Source organism: Gopherus evgoodei, chromosome 6, assembly GCF_007399415.2.
Source record: "Gopherus evgoodei ecotype Sinaloan lineage chromosome 6, rGopEvg1_v1.p, whole genome shotgun sequence".
Lineage (NCBI taxonomy): Eukaryota > Metazoa > Chordata > Testudines > Testudinidae > Gopherus > Gopherus evgoodei.
The window spans coordinates 63,892,793-63,911,816 of record NC_044327.1 but is presented as its reverse complement, the minus strand read 5'-3'; the positions used below and the strand labels follow the sequence as shown (position 1 = coordinate 63,911,816).

Genomic DNA, 19,024 nt, shown 5'->3' with positions numbered 1-19,024 from the left:
AGGTGGATTTCTTTTACTTAAGATCTATGAATATTTAGATAATTGAATAAGGTTAAGCTAAGTATCTTCAAGATAAAGTCAGACATGAATTAACAGTTCAAGAAACCAGTAATTAAGTATTCCTTGATACTTTACACAGAGAACTCTGGTTCATTCTTCTTGCAAAGTTTTTTGCTTGAAGAGTTCTGATATCACATATGGAAAGTAATCTACTAATATACCTTAGTGAAATGCATGAAGCAAAGGAGATATATAGTTTAGAAAAGCTGCACCAAAGAGACTCCAAAGGAAACCAAAGCCACCAGACTGTGAGCAGCATAAAGCCTGGAGACCAACCCAAACAAAAAACATGGCATTTTCTAAAGATACCTAAGATTATGTCACATTAAACAGCCATAGTGACTAGAGTAATTTAGCATCAGAAAAATTACAGCTATGAACCAATTTACAGGATACTATATAAAATAGTTATTAAATATATGTCCACTAGAGTATCTCAAATTTACAATAGGACATTCTCACTTCCAATATTTGTTTGTGCATGCTATAAACAAAGACCGAAAACTAAACCATTCTGAAGTTATTCATGTGACAACGTTCAACATTAAAAGTATCAGATGACACCTTTACTAAGGCATAGACCGTTCATATTAAAATCAGTCTTCTACACGAAATTTCCAGAGCACAAACAATATTCTGGTACATACCTGATCTATTAACCCTGTCAATTCTATCCAAACTAGGAGAATGGATTCGAATACGAGGGCTACTTTGATTGGAGGATTCAGAGCCTAGATCAGTGAAAGAGTCCTCAAGCGTGAAGAAGAGAATTTCTTTTACACATTTGTGACAGATACTGTGCTGACAAGGGAGGATCAGTGGATGGGTAAATAACTCCTTGCATGCTGGGCAGATGAGCTCTCGTTCAATATTTTTAATGGTAACCTTGAAAAGAGAGAGGCGAGGAGGAAAGCAAAATTAAGAAAAGATCAGAATCTGAGCCAGCAAGACTCACATTATATACAAACATTCAAAACTACATTTACATCTTACATCAGAAAAAGAAAGTGGCTCCAAAAATATAAGCACAACAAAGCTAAGGCTTGCATCTCAGGTCCTCCATCAAAAATGAGAAGTCTACTGTAAAAACAAAGTGGGTTTTGTTTTGTTTTTTAAATTAATCATAAAGTTCCTGTCTTCTGGCTTTGCAGTTCATCTTCTAAAAGGGCCAAAAAATCTGTAAATACCAGATTCACTATCTACATTACTAACACAACACCTCCTGTACTGTGTTTATTATCCAAAGGGAGTGCAAATAGTAAATATAGTAAGCAAAAGTGAAACTGTCTAGAGTCAATATCCTTTTAGTTCTACTTCTCCTGTTTTGCACAATAATCTGCATAAGAGCTGTAAATGATATTAAAAAAATGAAAAATGTAACAATCCTGAAAACATGAGGTTTTGCATGTTTTTTTTTTTTAAGTAAAAGCCATGTGTTCAGGCTTTAACTACCTGAAAGTATCATTTTACTATAAAAAACTGTTAATTCCATTATTCAATTTATTTCAGTACATTTGGTTACAAAAACTTCTTCCATAAGAAAGATCCAAGTTCTCAATAAGTAGCTCTGGATAAACTATTCCTCACACATCTACTTAAGCTTGCTTTTCTCTAGCGTACGTTCATAGTTGGGTTTACTCTTCTTCCAAGTTCCTAACAATCACGAAGAAAACAAGAAAGCACATTGTTTCTAAAAGAGGCAGGAGACCGGGGGGAAGGTTCCTGTCCCAATTACAGTCCAGTCAAAGTAAATTATAGCCTGGTTGAATGAATTAGGAGAAACGCTCTGCAACGCCCTAGGGAACGGTGCTTTGTGAACTGGGTTTGGTGGGGTGGAGGAAAGGAGGGCGCTTGGCTGTTAATCAGTGAGTAATGGGCAACCTTTCCTCGGCCCCCCAAAACAAAGGCTTCTCCAGCCACACCCCTAAGAGGGATTTCTGGAGGGCGCTCTCCAGGCAGGGCTGTCAGACAGGAGCAGGGAAGGGCGGCGAACTGCAGCAGGATGAGTCTGCAGAAAGCCTGCAATCCCCGCACCCAGGTTTCCAGCGCCCGAGAGGGACGCACCCTGCAGCTCGCGGGCTGGGTGCGGCGGGGCAGCCGCTGCAGTTACAGGAGCACGGGGACAGTACGACGCGCCGGGGCCGGCAGCGGGGCTAAAGGCAGGAAGTTTGGGGCATCCACGAGCCCCGCCTGCTGGGGGAATCTCCCGCCTTCACAGCGCCCCGGGACCCTTCGGGGCCAAGCACCCACCGTCCGCCCGACCGCACCCCGAGCCGGCCGCGAGAACCCCCGCGCCCCGCACTCACGGCGGGCTCCAGCCGATCGCCCTCCATCCTGGAACCGCCCGGGCTCGGGCTCTCCTGCGGGCGGAGCGCGGGGCCGGAGGAGGCTACAGGCTCCCAGACAGCGCAGCAGCTGGCCGGGGCGGGGCGGGGCGGCCTGGCGACGGCGCCTACCGCACAATGAGGGGCGGGGCGACACCTGGCACCTTTGTCCGGGAGGAGGGAGCGCGACCCTCGCCCCCCCGAACCGCCCCCAGCCGGCCCGGCTCCCGCCCGCCAAGAGGAGGGCAAGGGGCAGCGCCGGGGGGCCTGGGGCGGCGCGGCTGGGACCGGCGCTGTCCAGCAGGGACCGGCCCCAGGGCCACGCCCAGCGCGGCAGGCGGAGGGCAGGAGAATCGCTGCTTCCCCCGCCTCAGAAAGGGGACACGGGGCAACACACTCACTCTCCCCCTCATCCTGCAGGAGGCTGAACCCAGACTGGCTTCCCTTAAAATCCAGCCGGGGGGAAGGATTGTCCTCCTCCGCCTGTAAATGAGACGTGGCCGGGCAGGGGACTTAAACTCTAGCAACAAGGGGAGAAGTGAGAGGTGAGCAAGAGGTTTTTTGTTTTTTAAATGAAACAAGTCACACTGGAAGAAGTGATACAGAACGGGACCCTCACACCTAAATATCCCACCCTCTCTGTTAACTCTCCCCCCACCTCGAGTGAAAACAAATAGTCAAGAGTGAAGTATTTTGCACACATTCAGAAAATCCTTAATGCTACCTTATGCCACAAGGAAAAGTAAACAACATCTCCTATCTACATTTTAAAACACCTTGTGTTTTCAGTGCCAAATTATCCAGGCGGTGCTAGCAGGCTTGCAGATTTGCCAAGGCTGCAAAAGCGCCAGCTGGTGCAAAATGCAGCTGCCTACTACTTGTATGGTTTATGCTGCCAGGAGCACGTCCAGCCTGCACTCCAGTACCTCCCTCCCAATGCACCACCCTTGCCCTTTCAAGGCTTTGGTCATAATCTTTAGAGCCAGGAATATACCAAATTCCAGATGCATTAGAGTACACAAAGGGTAACACTTTCAAACATGCCTAAATCACTTTTGAAATCTAGATTTAGGAACATAAATCTCAATCTCACTCTTGAAAATGGGATTTAGGCACTTCTAAAAGTTTTACTCAACATCTCTATTTATGAACCATCAAGACAAAAGCACTTCTCTGCGACAACGCAGATCATAAAACTGAGGGAAAAAAGAACGTGAGAGTTGGAGACAAGGTAAATACAACTTGTCTACATGGGAAATTGACTGGATAAGCACCCCATGTGGACACACTTATCCCAGTGTAAGAGTGTCCACACAGAGAGCTATTCTGGAATAGATAGTGCTTTATGCTTTATAGTCACACTCTACATTATACAGTAATAACGTCCCTGGGTCCATAAGCCCTGTCTGTAATAAATAAATTTGCACCAGTGTAATGGTATAACTGCATCAATATCATTAAGGGTTTGCACCATAAACATGCTGCACTGATGTAAAGCAGTACTTACACAAGTGTAGCTTGATCCTTTAACATACCAAACCAAACTCATGTAAGTAAAATTCCTTAATGTAAATAGGCCCTTTGTCGAAGGTATCCAGCTGTGAAGTAAAATGAAGAGACTAGGTGAGTCTAGAATCTGACTGTCTTTAAGAAACTACAGTTACCTCTCTCTTTGATCACATTTTCCCACCATGACCAAAATGACATTCTCAACAACCGTTCTCATCTATTTTTTCTCTCCCTCTCCATTCTTCCCCCTAAAATAAATAAATAAATAAATAAATAATAGAACCCCACTCCAAGCACAGACTTCAAGGACACCAAAAGGGAGAGTAGCCACTCTGAAGTTCACAGACTTTGCTATCGTGAATCTAATTAACACAAAGTGCTCAGGTACTGAGGAGATAAGGTGCAGTAAAACAAAGTTTGTTTTGTTTATGTTGATAGAATTGAGGCTGTATCAGCAATGGAGACAAAGAGCATTTTCTCTACAAGAAAATGGTATACTATATTATGGGGGAAGAGAGAGACAGGTACACTTTCTAGTAGCCATCATACATCTCAAAAGCATTTAAATAAGACTGCCTAGGATGAAACGGAAAGTTCTACCAGCATAGGCACCAATGTTCTATGATCAATTTATGTCCTTGTTGTGAACTAATCACAGAACAGTGATGCCTATAGTGATAGAATTCTCAGTTTCATCCTACTAATGTTGATACAGAAGCACCATCCTGCGCCTATCATTGTAGCTAAGGAACAACTAGCAATAAAGGAATGATTCTTCTTTGCAGCAGGATGGACATTCTGCAATCTAGTGGAAGTACATCATAGTTCAAGACTGAGTCTGAGGGCATGCCTACATCTACCTTCAGAGTGATTGATCCAGCAGGGGTCAATTTATCACATTTAGTGAAGACGTGATAAATTGAGCGCCGAGCACTCACATTGACTCAGGTACTCCATCAGAGCAAGAGGTGCAGGCAGAGTCGACGGGGGGAGCGCCAGCAGTCGACTTACTGCAGTGAAGACACCGCGGTAAGTAGATCTAAGTACATCAACTTCAGCTACGTTATTCACATATCTAAGTTATACAACTTCAGTTCAATTCTTGTCCCCCTCCCCTCGCCATGTCAATCAGTATTGTGCTGAGAAAATAGCTCGGCCAGAACTCAGAAGTTTGTGGGGAGAAAAGCACCAGATGTCATTTTATAGTCATCTGAAAGAGCTCTGCAAGGTACCTCTTTCTCAACTGGTGTCCTGGGAGCGAGAGACTGGAATTCAAGATTTTCCCAAAAAGGGAAGAAGGGCAAACAAAAAGAGAGTGGAATGAAGGGGGCAGGGGGAAGGAACAAATACATTGAACTGATTGTGTCCAAAACTAGAAGAAGTCAGGAATTCCCACCTAATCCCACCTCTGCTATTAACTCCCTCTGCGGTAATGGGAAAAAGCACATAACTGCTGTGATTTACGCCTTCTGTACTAGAAAAGTGCATCAGTTTAAACTAAATTAAATTTTTACACTGAGCTACTTAAACAAGTGCTAAATTCTAAAGCAGAGACGTAATAGAATTTGACCCTTGTTTGTATCAATTTACTTTAAATAAGTAGTTTAATATAAGGTAGGATTGAACCTGGTTTATGTGCATCATCTTTATGGATTTGCACTAGTTTAACTAGATGGATTTAAAAAAAAAATAAAACTAGGTCACTTTTCTGGTATAGGCAAGATCCTAATTCTTATCTAGATAAGGGGATAAGATTATCTGCCTCCTAGGCTGTGCCCATGCTAGACTATTTTGGGAAGTTTCACACCATTGCTGCATCAGGTTAGATTAGGAAAAACAGGGTGCACTCTGTGCCAGGCCAGCTCATCTTGCTTAGAACAGGTCTGGACAACGGTGGTAAAGAAACCTGTGTCCTGTTTTCACCTATGCTTGCTGTTGCTACCAGTGATGGGAAATTTCCCCCAAAAAGTTTAGTACAGATAAGACCTCAGGGTGTTTAAAACATAAATCTTCAAACTGCTGCACAAATATTAAGGTGCACTCTGTGTTAAAAATGTACTGGGTGTTTTCCAGTCACCAAAAACAAAAGTAAACAAACAAAACAAAAAAAAAAGGACATGGTCCTTGCCCCAAAGAGCATCAAATGTATGTCATCCAAGGCATCGGAAAGAAATGTGGAGTGTAATTTTAGAAAAGCGGGGAGGAACAGGCCAGGAGCTCTCTCTTCTTTAATGGCAGTGTGGATGGATAAAAACATAAGAATGGCCACACTGGGTCAGACCAAAGCTCCACCTAGCCCAGTATCTTGTCTTCCAACAGTGGCCAATGCCAGGTGCCCTAGAGGAAATGAACAGGAAATCATCAAATAATCCATCCCGTCATGCATTCCCAGCTTTTGGAAGACAGAGGCTAGGGACACCATCCCTGTCCATCCTGAATGAGAGCAATTGATGGACCTGTCCTCCAGGAATTTATCTAGTTCTTTTTAAACCTGTTATAGGCCTTGGCTACACTGCGCTTTACAGTGCTGCAACTTTCTCGCTCAGGGGTGTGAAAAAAACATCCCCCTGAGTGCTGCAAGATACAGCGCTGTAAAGCGCCAGTGTAAACAGTGCCGCAGCGCTGGGAGTGCAGCTCCCAGCACTGCAAGGTAATCCCCATGAGGAGGCGGAGTACGTGCAGCGCTGGGACCACACTCACACTTCAAAGCGCTCCCACAGCAGCGCTTTGAAGTTTTGAGTGTAGCCAAGCACTCATGGGGATTAGCTTGCAGCGCTGGGAGCTGCGTTCCCGGCGGTGCGGCACTGTTTATACTGGCACTTTACAGTGCTGTATCTTGCAGCACTCGGGGGTGTTTTTTTCACACCCCTGAGCAAGAAAGTTGCAGCGCTGTAAAGCGCCAGTGTAGCCAAGGCCATAGTTTTGGCCTTCACAATATCCTCTGACAAAGAGTTCCACATGTTGACTGTGTGTTGTGTGAAAAGATACTTCCTTTTGTTTGTTTTAATTCTGGTGCCTATTAATTTCATTTGGTGACCCCTAGTTCTTGTGTTATGAGGAGTAAATAACACTTCCTTATTTACTTTCTGGACACCGTCATGATTTTATAGACCTCTATCATATCCCCCCTTAGTCATCTCTTTTCCAAGCTGAAAATTCTTAGTCTTATTAATCTCTCCTTCTATGGCAGCAGTTCCATACTACTAATCATTGTTGTTGTCCTTTTCTGAACCTTTTCCAATTCCAATATATCTTTTTTTTTTTTTTTTTTGAGATGGGGCGACCACATCTGCACACAGTATTCAAGATGTGAACATACCAGGAATTTATGTAGGCAATATGTTTTCTGGCTTAATATCCTATCCCATTTCTTAATGATTCTCAACATTCTGTTCGCTTTTTTGACTGCTGCTGTACATTGAGTGGATGTTTTCAGAGAACTAGCCACAGTGACTCCAAGATCTCTTTCTTGAGTGGTAACAGCTAATTTAGACCCCATCATTTTATATATATATTGTTGGGATTATGTGCATTACTTTGCATTTATCAACATTGAATTTCACCTGTCACATTGTCGCCCAGTCACCCAGTTTTGTGAGATCCTTTTGTAGCTCTTTGCAGTCTGCTTTGGACTTAACTATCTTGAGTAGTTTTGGATCATCTGCCAATTTTACCACCTCACTGCTTACTCCTTTTTCCAGATCATTTATGAATATGTTGACTAGGACTGTTTCCATTTCAGACCTCTGAGGGATACCCTATTTACCTCCCTCTGTTCTGAAAACTGACCATTTATTTCTACTCTTTGTTTCCTACATTTTAACCAGTTACCACTCCATGACAGGACCTGTTATCCCATGACAGCTCACTTTGCTTAAGAGCCTTTCAGATAAACAGCTGAAAAACCCAGAGGTTTGTGTGCGTCTCACCTTCCCCTTTTCCAACAAGCTTCCATTTGAAAATATACAGAATACCTCCTCTCCACTCACATCCAGGACAAAAAAAATAAATTAAACTCCCACATAATATGGATTAGCATCTTTAGATATTGGGGGAGGGGCAGAAATATTACCATCTGTGGTCATGTATAGTTAAGCTTATGAAAAAAAAATGCATTAGCTAGGAAATTCAAAGTTAAGACATACAATGTCCTTAATTCACAGAATGGAAAGAGGTTTAGTTAATTAAACAGATTGAGTTATGGCCTGAGTTTCAATGTTAAAAGGCTGCTAAGTTTGATAAGCCCTACATTTGACCTACATGTTACATACACACACACAAAAACACAAAGTAAAGTCAGTTTAAAAGAATGTAATCAAGATAGTCAGGTATGTTTTTCCCCCCAAAATTCTTTAATGATGTTACTAATGCCACTTCAGATGATTCATGAATACCAAAAAATTGTAAATAGTAATTTGCTTTTCATCATTATTTACTTTACTGGGCTTGAACAGTGAAATTTTACTGGTAAATTGCATTTGCTGGAAATGGTGAACACAGTGGTGATCTTTTTGCATTTTCAGCATTGCAAAGAAATATTTATATTCAAAACAGAGGAAAATGGTTTATTTATTTTAGAAAAAAGACAGATGCAGCCATTTTATTTCAAGTTTGCTTTGTAAACCACCCTCCTAACAAAATTCAGAATGTTGTACTTAAAGTTACTGGCATTAACTGTGTCACTAATTTTTACATGCTTTTTTAACTGGAAAATGTCAGTTAGCCAAATCTCATGTAGCTCTGTAGCACAGACAAGGGAGAAAAAACAGGTTAGTGAGGAAATGTTTTATTGTCAAGCTTCCAAGAGGCTAATTAACCATGAATTAAGACTTAATTTGGAAATTTATGAGTAACTGCATTATCCTTTACATTTAAGAATTCCTTGATTCTATACGCATGTTCCATCAGAGCTTTGAAAGCATCACCCAGTTTTGTCTACATTAGCAAGAGTACCTATTGCTAACAGACATGACTGAATTGGTGCTGAATATGGTTCAGCTATCAAGTGCAGCCAAGAACAAACCCTGTTTGGCACTGCCACCATCTCTGAATAGTACTGAGAAGGGTTTGGCCTTGGCAACACTTGCACTTATAACACAGTCCACACTAGTTCAAGAGGTACCCTTGCCAATACCCGTTACCAACAATGGTTAATTTTGCTAGCATAGATAAGGCTATACCCCTTGTTGTAGTGCCAACAATTGTTAGTGTCAGGATTTTGTGAGTGACTATTTGTTCAATCCTATAATCGATCACTAAGGTATTAATTTGCTTATGTGTCTGTTTACTTTGACTTCAAAGTACTTTGAGAGCAGGATTTTAATTAGCTGGGCTTCCCCAGCCTATTAAGACACTGCATGGATGAAAGGGCTGAGAGGCCTGGACTCCAACTAGTAGATCTGGAAAGGAGAAACACATGTTCTCCCTTTAACCCCTCCCCTTTAATCCCCCTGGACACCTAATTTACTATCTTTTTGACATCCCTTGACTCCAGAACTACTGCATTCTCAGGGCAGTTTCCCCTGCATCATTTTTGTTCATATTGCTGCATCACTGAGAAGGAAAAGGAAGGGAAGCACCATTAAATAAATTAGTCAGAAAACCACCACCAGAGTAGGTGGCTTTGTTAGTTGTCTCTGTAGAAAGGTTGTCTGGAAAGCTGTCCTAATGAGAGTCCCTGGGGCTTGGGAGTCCCTATGCAGCATAGAGTTAGCTACACTATGTTTTCCTGGCCCCCACAGTATAGGAGGCATAGCCAGAGTGCTTTGCATTCCCATAATGCATGACTGGCAGAACCGTTAAACTGAAATATATTTTATGATCCATTATCCTTGCTTTTCCCTCCCATGTCCTTAAACTGTATTTGTTAACTTGTTCACTAATTCACAATAGGTCTCCCAGGCATTGGTTTGCACTGGCTTTCAGGTAATTTCCAGGTAGGATATGAAGAACTAGTTTTAAGTAAACTAAATTATTTCGCTACATTGTTTTTCATTTGTATTGTGATAGTGCCTAAAGACCCCAGTCCAGGACTAGGCACTTTACATGCAACACAAAGATTGTCCCTGCCCTAAAGAGCTTAGAACAGTTTGTGACCTGGCTTCTAGAGACACACCTCTCCCTCTGTGCAACACTGTGGCATTTGCAATCAGGATGGATGTGACAGAGTTGAGCTCAGAGTTCATTGGTTAAAAACAAGGAGGCGAGTGGAAAAGCGTTCTCTGCGAATTGTCAATTCTGCTGATTACATCCCTCTTAGATCCAAAGAAGTTGAGCTTCAGAACGTACAGCAAGGCTCATGTGTTCTCCTGGGCTTTTCCTAGATGTAAGGGTTTCAGGATGCAGGTTAACCTAGCAAGGAAGGTTATTTAGAGTGGCCTGGCTAAAGGTGCTATTTTTAGTTTGGGAGATACAACTGGTTTGGGGAGTATGAGCTAGTCTTTGTATTCTAGATATTTATCCTTCAGTTGTGTTACTCTGAAGAGTGGACAAGTGCTTTGTAAAATAAGGAGAGAAGAAAGAATACGGTTTTGCTATAACATACCCACACAAACATATTTTAGATGAATACCATTATTGGTTGTTAAAAGGAAAGGGGATTACTGTTCTAGAGAATGTTTGCTTAGTCTATTATTATACGTACACAGCCATTGTCACATGAAGGCTGTAACTAGCTTCCCATAATAACTCAAAGTTTAACCATTCAATTTCTTTCATCTTCTCTATTTTTTTTCTTCAGAATAAAGCCATTGTTCCTGGAAATTGTTATGGATGGTATTCTTAATTTTGAAGTGATTAATATGTCTGTATACTTTATTTTACAAGCTCTTTCCAGGTGACTTTATGAACTCCACAAGGAATAGTGGCACCCACACAGGAGAGGTGCAGTGCTTAGGTCTTTATTTAGAGTTTATCAGCGTCTAAAACACCTGTCCCAAGTTCAGAGAGCTTCCACAATAGCTGTGTTTTGTAGTTTGGTTTGGTTGTTTCTAAACATAATCCTAGATAAATATAAAAAAACAATGTCTCCCCCCTCCATTCCATCCAAAATGTGGCTACCAAAGTCATTTCTTTTGCTCCTCACTTGGACCTTCTCATCCACCTACCTTTGAGGTTACTTCATTGCCTCCCACAGCACTGCACAGGAGATTCAAATACTTTGTCCTTGCTGCCAAGCCCCTACATTGGGCAGTTTCTCCCTTCAAAGTTGTTTCAGTGCTGTTCCTAACACTTAGAACACGCCTAGAGTCCATTTGCTAAGCCACCTCACCGACCACATTCAATGAGATGAAGACTATGGCAATTGAGAGGGAGGATACACAATCTGAAAAAAGTTAACCATCAAAATGGCTCAAGCGCTATGGAGTCATCCTCCTCTTCCTCTCCAGTCCCCCACTTTACCTGTTTACGCCCCTCACTAGTTGTATCATGCTGAATTCAGTTTGCATGCTCTTCAGGGCAAGGATCTTATTTTTATGAGGCACTGCAAAATTCAAATAAATGTAAAGGCAACAATGGATTTCTGATTAATACATGCAGCCAACCACCAAAACCATCAGCTTCATCCTTTACCCACAGTTGCCACCTTCTGAAATACAAGGTGGAAAAATATGAGATCTACAGAATCAGAGGTTTGGGCTGCACTTAAAACTTAGATAAACATAGCTACACTTCTTAGGGGTGTGAAAAATCCACCTGCCTGAGTGGTGTAGCTAGGCCAACTTAAGTCCTGGTGTAGATGAAAGAAAGCTGATGGAAAAATGCTTCCATTGCTTGAAGAGGTGGTGTTCCTATAGCAATGGAAAAACCCTTAACATCACTGTAGGTTGCATCTACTCTAGAAGGTTATGCTGGGAGTTACGCTGACATAGTTATGGCACCATATTGTAAACATGGCCAGAGAAGGCTTTAATTTCTATGGCTCTTTCAGTGTACTAAGCCATTTATAGGTGCTAAACAGTGCTTGGGTCTGGCAACTCAATCTCCAGGAGCAGAGATGTGCTACAGGACCTGAACCCTAGTTGGTCTTACAAACTCTGCCAGGCCAGTTTATAAACTTTCTCAGCTGAACTGCACAGGTTCAAGGTTTCATTCTTAACTGGTGCAGATACAGCACCATGGAAACTGCTCAGTGGATAAAGACTTTGCTTTCCAAAGTCCCAAGATGTTATGATACTCTTCAACTATGGCAAAATGAATGCACCTGGTATCAGTGCTTAATTTATACCAGGGCTGAGCCCCACCATCTTTAGGCTTGACAGGTCATGGCCCCAGGACCTCTGGGATTGCTGCATCAGTTATGAGTGTAAAAAAAGTGCTTGAACCCCGGCACTTAATTGTTTGAGCCCAGGCATCACAAATTAATCACTGGCTAGTATGCGTCTACTACTCTGAAGAGTAAAGAGAAGTCCAGCACATCTTTTCTGCCCCAAACCTGTAGCATCCTGTTTCACATGAAGGGCAACCCAGGGAGCAGCAGCAGCTACCCCACTTTGCTGTGCCAAGTGATCCAGGAAGCAGTAGCGTACAACAATGAACGAGAGCTTCAGATCTGCTGGGGCTACGGCTTCTCTACACCTGGAGCTTGAAGAGTACTCACTTCCCATACAAATGTAACATATACTGTGACAATGCAGCCACTTTTAATTTTTTTTTTTTAAGAAAACATCCAAACCAAAATACACTTCATTAAGGCAGAATTCAATCTTCCAAGAAGTAATGGCATTTAGATCATTGTAGTTATTTTAAAAGCATTTTGAAGTCATGGAAAATTCATAATTCAGGATTAAAGTTGCTTGTTAAACCTTACCTCATAAAACCAGACATAAAATGTGCATAAATCACCAAACAACAGATACCCAATGATAGGATTATCAATGCTTTTCTATTCCCACTACCTCCTCCTTATGTTTTGTCTTCCCTTGTCACATCATGTCCTTAGCTCCTGTAAGCTCTTCAGAACAGGACAAAATCCATCAGGGAAATGACTAATGCACTTTCAGGTGCTGTTTAAAAATAATATAACTTCTAAAACAAAGCACCAACCCTCATCACATATGGACCACCAACTCAAACACTCACCCATTGATAGCAAGAAACATCTGAAGTCTGATACTTACACAACACGAAACACTAACTCCTGTTCGATTCAAGTGAGTCAATATGTCTACACAGAATTTTGGAGCAAGCCTCCCAAACTGCGTCAACAAACTTGGGCTAGCAGGGCTGGGACTACATTCTAAAAATAGCTGTTTAAGAGCACTTTGAAGTTGTGACTCTGCCTGAAGCTAGGGCTATATGGCTGCTAATAAACCCTATTATACTTCCTCTTTTCAATTCCTCACACAGCTCAGTTTTTGTACCACTGTACAGAGCTATAACTATATTCTCTCCTAAGATTAAGCAGGAACTGCATCATAAGACAGTTATCAATGTACATACAAACACTATTCAGGAATGGATCATAGACAGGAATACAGAGGCAGAGTTTAGATTATTTGAAGAGCCTGAATTATGAGTTTCCTGACTTCCAAATGCCTTTTAAAATACTATTTAAAAGTGATGGTGTTCTAATTAGGTTTTGGTTTGTTTTTTAAAGTATTCTTTATTGTACATTTTTTTTGTTTAGAACCAATATTTTTAAAGCTGCTTGTTATTAATCACATGCTCTCTGGAGAGCCAGATCAAAGAAAGAAAAAACTGGAGTAAAAGGAGTGAAGAAAAGAGCCTGGGGAATTGAACAATGTTATATATGTTGTGCTTACATAAACAACAAAAGTCTACAGTTAAAAATAGTCATGGATAAACTAAAATATCACTTACATTTCTCATTGATTTATAGTCTCCTCTTATAGAGCCAGGCAAGAAAACATTAACTGAAGCAGGGTCAGAACGAAACACTATTTCCAGAGCTGCATTGACATCCGTTATGCAATTATACAAATATATATTTTACATTACTCAGCATTAAATATTTATGTCGCTGCCATTAGGGAACCCACCATGTGAATTCCAAGATCTATTCCAAATGGAAACAAAAAAAACGATATATAAATGGGAGACAATTTTGTGAATGGACAGGGGAAGAGATTTGTTTTTATTAAGTATTTTCAGATGCCGTTGTTGCTAAGTAGTATTTCATATAATGGAGAGTAACAAAAACGAGATATGATATACAATATCATTAGCATTTTACGTTTACTGAAGACGAGACAAGGGACAACAAGGAAGGATGGTCTTGTGGTTAAGACACTGAGCTGGGACTCAAGAGATCTGGATGAAGATCAACCATTTCCCCTATGCCACAGTTCTGCTGTAAAACTAGGAAAATGCTTAGCCTCCCGACCTTACAGACATATATTGAGGTACCTAGAGATTGTGAGGATTACCATAGAAAAGCCTGTAAATCAAGGGGTCAGAAGATGCAGAAAAAGGTACCATCTTACATGGGGAGTTGGGATTTTTGAAGAAAGTCAGTCAAGTGGGAGTTGGGGTGTATAAGGAATGCAGAATGGCTTTTTGTGAAATTAGCCGTCAAGTTCTACACTGACATTCAACCCTATGCTACCCACTGAAGTACATGTTGTTGCATAGATGTAATGGGACAATTTGGCACCAGTTATCAGCACAGAACAATCATTTGTAGAGGAGGGGATGGAAATAAAACTCTTACAGGCCAGTTCAAGGGTAGGAGGTGATTCCTTCCTTTGGAAACAATTTTTATTATGCACATCATTTAGAGCAATCTGATCCATGACAGGCAAACATTTGTCTTCAGAATTATCTTGTTGAGCCATAGGGCACCAGGCACAAATCCCCGTTAGCAGGGCTTATAGTACTGGCCAGAGAAACAGAAAACTGCAAAGAGGCAGGGAAATTTCCCACATCTCTAGGGTGACCAGACAGCAAGTAGGAAAAAATCGGGATGGGGGTGGGAGGTAATAGGTGCCTATATAAGACAAAGCCCCAAATAGCAGGACTGTCTCTATAAAATCGGGACATCTGGTCACCCTATTCACCCCAAACATTTATAATTCCAGCTATCATTTCCAAATTACAGTTGCTTATAAAGAGAATTGGAGGGGGAAAAATGCCATGAAGATGACAAAACCACTTTTGTACAAAGCATTGATCACTCCTTAAAAACAGAAAGAGGAAGAGTGCCCAAAATCATCCCCTCTGCAGATTAAAGTACTGTGGGTGGTCAGATTGTTAAACTATCACAAACTATGGCATAGGCTTTTGGGGAAAGCAAGTCTGACTGAGATATCCTTGCATTAGCATCATATCTGTCACATACAAGAAGGGTTGTTTTTTTTTGTTCTGTAAAATTTTAGAAGATGCAGACACTGCCATTTCCCCCAAGCCATATCTGCAAGTTCTGAATCATTTCCTGCTACATGGCTATCTTTCCACTACAGCATTACCACACCAATTGTGGCCTTAAAAATAAATATCCTCTTTTAAAAACATTGCCACTGTTTATATCTACACTGGCACAGACAGCACCACAATTTGGCACAGGCAGATAGAATTCAAGAGGTCCAACTCCCAGCTCCCTTCTCCTCTCCTTCCCCCCCCCCCACCACATTATCATGGCACAGAGTTTTCTTCCAGAGATTTTTAACAACCTTTTGTTTCAGAGAAGAATTCACCAATGTGCCCCTTCCCCCAAAGCATTTAAATGAGAACACCCCTGACAATTTCACATTCATTTTTTATTCTACTTTGGATTCTACACTGCACACACTACAGTAAGGGAATGATGCAGCAGCAAGACAATGTCAGAATTTTGACTAGCCCAGATTTAAGTGTAGGCATAGCCTTGGGTTTTAATACTGTAGCTGTGCCACTCTAGCGCTTCAGCGCAGACACTTCCTATGCTAAAGGGAGGGGCTGTCTCTTTGGCACAGGTAATCCACTTCCCTGACTGGCAGAAGAAGGTCAACGGAAGAATTCAGCCTATTGCTGTCTACATGGGGATTTAGGTTGGTTTAACAATCTGCCCAGGGGTGTGGATTTTTCACATCCCCGAGCATGTAGTTGGGTCGATCAGCCCTCAGAGACCAAATAATTTAGTGCGTTACAAATGACATAGGCTCCAATCTTGCAAAGGCGTATCCATATGATTAACTAAGCATGTGAGTGCCCTCACAGGTCATGTCTACATGAGGAAAAAAGTGTGTTTTTAAACTCAGCATAGACAAGGCAAATTGCAGTTTTCACACATTAGCTAGAAGAGGAGCACACCACTGCACAGCCCATGGTTTACCCTCACCCAGCCAACCTATTAAAAGGACAGCTTGCCTTGTCCACACTAGAATTATATAACATGCAGTAAAAAGACCTTTCCCCTCTAGTGTAGGCATGGCCATTGAGTTCAATGGGACTAGTCACATGTTTAAAAAGTTAAGCATGTGTGTACATCTTTGCAGTCCTACTGCATCATCAGTAGAATATATCAGTAATGAGAATGCACCATAGATCAGCCTGAGAAGGAGCCAGAATTTACCAATGTACGTTGCCAAAGAGCCACAATAATACAACAGCGGCCCCACATCAGCTCTCCCCCCCACCCCCTCAGTGCTTCCTGCCCACCAGCAGCCCTGCTGATCAGCACCTCCCACCCCCTCACCTCCTGATTAGCTGTTACATGGGGGGGTGTAGGAGGCGTGGGGGGGAAGAGTGAGAGCATAGCAGGCTAAGGGGAGTGGGCAGAAAGGGTGGCATAGCGGCACGGCCTGTGGCACAGCCAGGAGTTGAGCAGTGAGCACACACACATCCCGGCACATTGGAAAGTTGGCACCTGTAGTTCTCCAGCCCTGGAGTAGGTACCTCTACAAGGAGCCATATAACTTCTAAAGAGCCAGTTGTTGCTCTGGAGCCCCAGGTTGGCCACCCCCAGTCTAGCTGAGGAGTGCACCATCAAGGGGGTGGGCTGGATGGCCTGACAGGGCTCATGTCTCTCTGCCATTGTCGGTTACTGTGACTCCCATTTAGCTCTTGGGGACTAGCTCCTCCCCCTGCTCCCGGCTCGCCCCGGGAATCCCGCTTCTCCAGCCTCAGCCAGTGAGCGCTGCGGACCGGGTGGGAAGCCCTAGTTCGGGAGTCACCTCGCCGTGGCCGAAGCCCCGTTCACACGCCGGCGTTCTGAGCGGGGCTGCATTCCAAGGGCGGGCAGCCGAGCTCGGAGTGGAAAGCGCTGCTGGAACGGACGCTGCCCCAGGCAGCAGCTGGCCGAGCGGCGCTAGGCGCTCACACACAAAGCAATGGCGCGGCTGCATTTAATTGTCCGCAGCAACCGACTGGCTCACGCCACTACTCAATAGGTGTAAACAATTCCGGAGTCAAGTTTAGAGGACAGCCCTGGAGGGGTCTTTTCCCCTCCCCGGGCCCCCAGCAAAGCGCCCCATGCAGCGCCCACAGAACGATTGGGGAAGAAGAAAGGCCTCCCGCTCGCGGGAACTCTAATTAGTGAGAGCCTTGTTGCCTATTGTGACTACCCATTAAGAGGGTTTCACATTGTCCGCGGGCTGGGAGGAGAACTCGGACCCACTGCCCGAGGGACTGAGTTTCATCCCATCAGTTTCACGCTTGAGTCGCGATCTGGTTTTGCTCTGACAGATCTTTCGTTCCTGCCCCCAACCCGTGTAAATCAGTCGCTCGAGTTGGAGCTAATCCAGGCTTTAGCAACAACTGACCAGGTGAAGCGTTTTGAATGCAAATAACCCTACCCCACACCTTGTGCTTTATATGCTGCAGCGAGCGAAGGAAAATCTACGGCTGAGTCTAAATCCAGCCCTGCCTATATGTCCTGACTCTACACAGTCAAATCCATTTGCCATCCACAGTAAAGCGCTAATCTGGAAATACCCGCATCACCCACTGTGTCTTGCCGGGGTCTAACGGTAGGGGAATTAACCAAGACAGTCTTCCGAGGAGTCGTTTCTGGGTCCCATTTTCCTTACCTTGCCTTTTTCTATCAACTTCATTATGTAGGCAAACTCACTCCCTTCATCTGACTCACACATGATTAGTAACGCATGCAAACAAATAAAAAACGAGGAAGCAAACTCCTAAAGGCAAGCGAATTTCAAGAGCATTGACTTTCGCCGTTGGTCTTGGCCGGAGTTTTGCCAAAGAGAGAAATTAGACCCCGCTCTGCGCGCTCTCAAGGAATAAAGAAAGGAGCTGCGCCGTCTTCACTGAATCTATTTGTGATGCGGGCAAGGAGAAGATGAGCTAACGGAAAAAACGTGAGCGGCTGTGTGATGTGAAAATGTCATTAGATGAACTCTATCTCGGGACATTCAAGCTCCGCCTACACAGACTGACTGTTTTCTCCTCCCTCCCCTACAGGGTATATCTCATCAGCTGGGAACAACAAAACTCCAAGCCCGTCAATTTCCTGAAGGTAACATGAATAAATGTGTCTAATCGAGTCTTCAGCTCTGGTTTATTCATGCAGCCTTTTGATTCGTTTGGGACTTTCAGTATGTCTTCCAAGCCTTTTCCCCGAGAACAATCAGCTTATTTTTAGGTTAACAAACAAAAGAAAGGAACTGATACACAGCAAAGAAAATGGAACAGGCCAGGGCATCTGGAAATTAGGTCCAACAGATACTAGGCCATCGCTGGAGATCAGCCTATTAGGCCTGTATAATGTGAAGCTAGGTTTATATTGATCGTTTAGATCGAGTGCAGTTTTGCTTGGTTACTTTTTAAAAAACATAATAGACTATGGGATTTGATGAGCTCAAGTGAAGAGTTACATGCAGCAGCAGACTGAAGATTTAAAAGATGTTCCTGAACTGTTTATTTTAAAATTATAGGTTAAAATCAGTTCATTACCTGTATTACATTAAGTAATTAGAACTGTGGGTTTTTAAATGGGAATAATTTTTTCATTAATGCTGTTACTTTACTTTTAGCATTAAATTCACCTTAGACAAGGAAAATAAACTAATGCCCTCATCTTTCAAAGACATGCACCTGTTTAACTTTGCACACTCTAAGCAGTCTCATCGAAGTCACAGGACTTCTCAGAGTGCATACATTTAAGTATATGAATAATTTCTTGCAGGATCAGGGCCTAAAGCATACCTTCACCCGTGATTAGATATTAAGGTGAG

The 19,024-nt window shown here is 42.8% G+C and overlaps 1 protein-coding gene across 3 annotated transcripts in view; it reads right to left on the bottom strand.

Moving 5' to 3' along the window:
- TRIM36 (tripartite motif containing 36) overlaps positions 1-18,533 on the bottom strand; it is a 42,914-nt gene extending 24,381 nt beyond the window's left edge. The window contains exons 1-2 of one of the 3 annotated variants that reach the window (XM_030567268.1): positions 17,861-18,533; positions 708-945 (exon numbers count right to left, since the gene is read on the bottom strand). In XM_030567268.1, the coding sequence (XP_030423128.1) occupies positions 708-945; positions 17,861-17,923 (301 nt within the window). In that variant the 5' untranslated portion in view covers positions 17,924-18,533. Of the gene's footprint in view, positions 1-707; positions 946-2,310; positions 2,451-17,860 lie in introns of those variants that run through there. The other 2 variants (XM_030567269.1, XM_030567270.1) reach the window with 2 other exon arrangements.
- Positions 18,534-19,024: the final 491 nt, after the last annotated feature.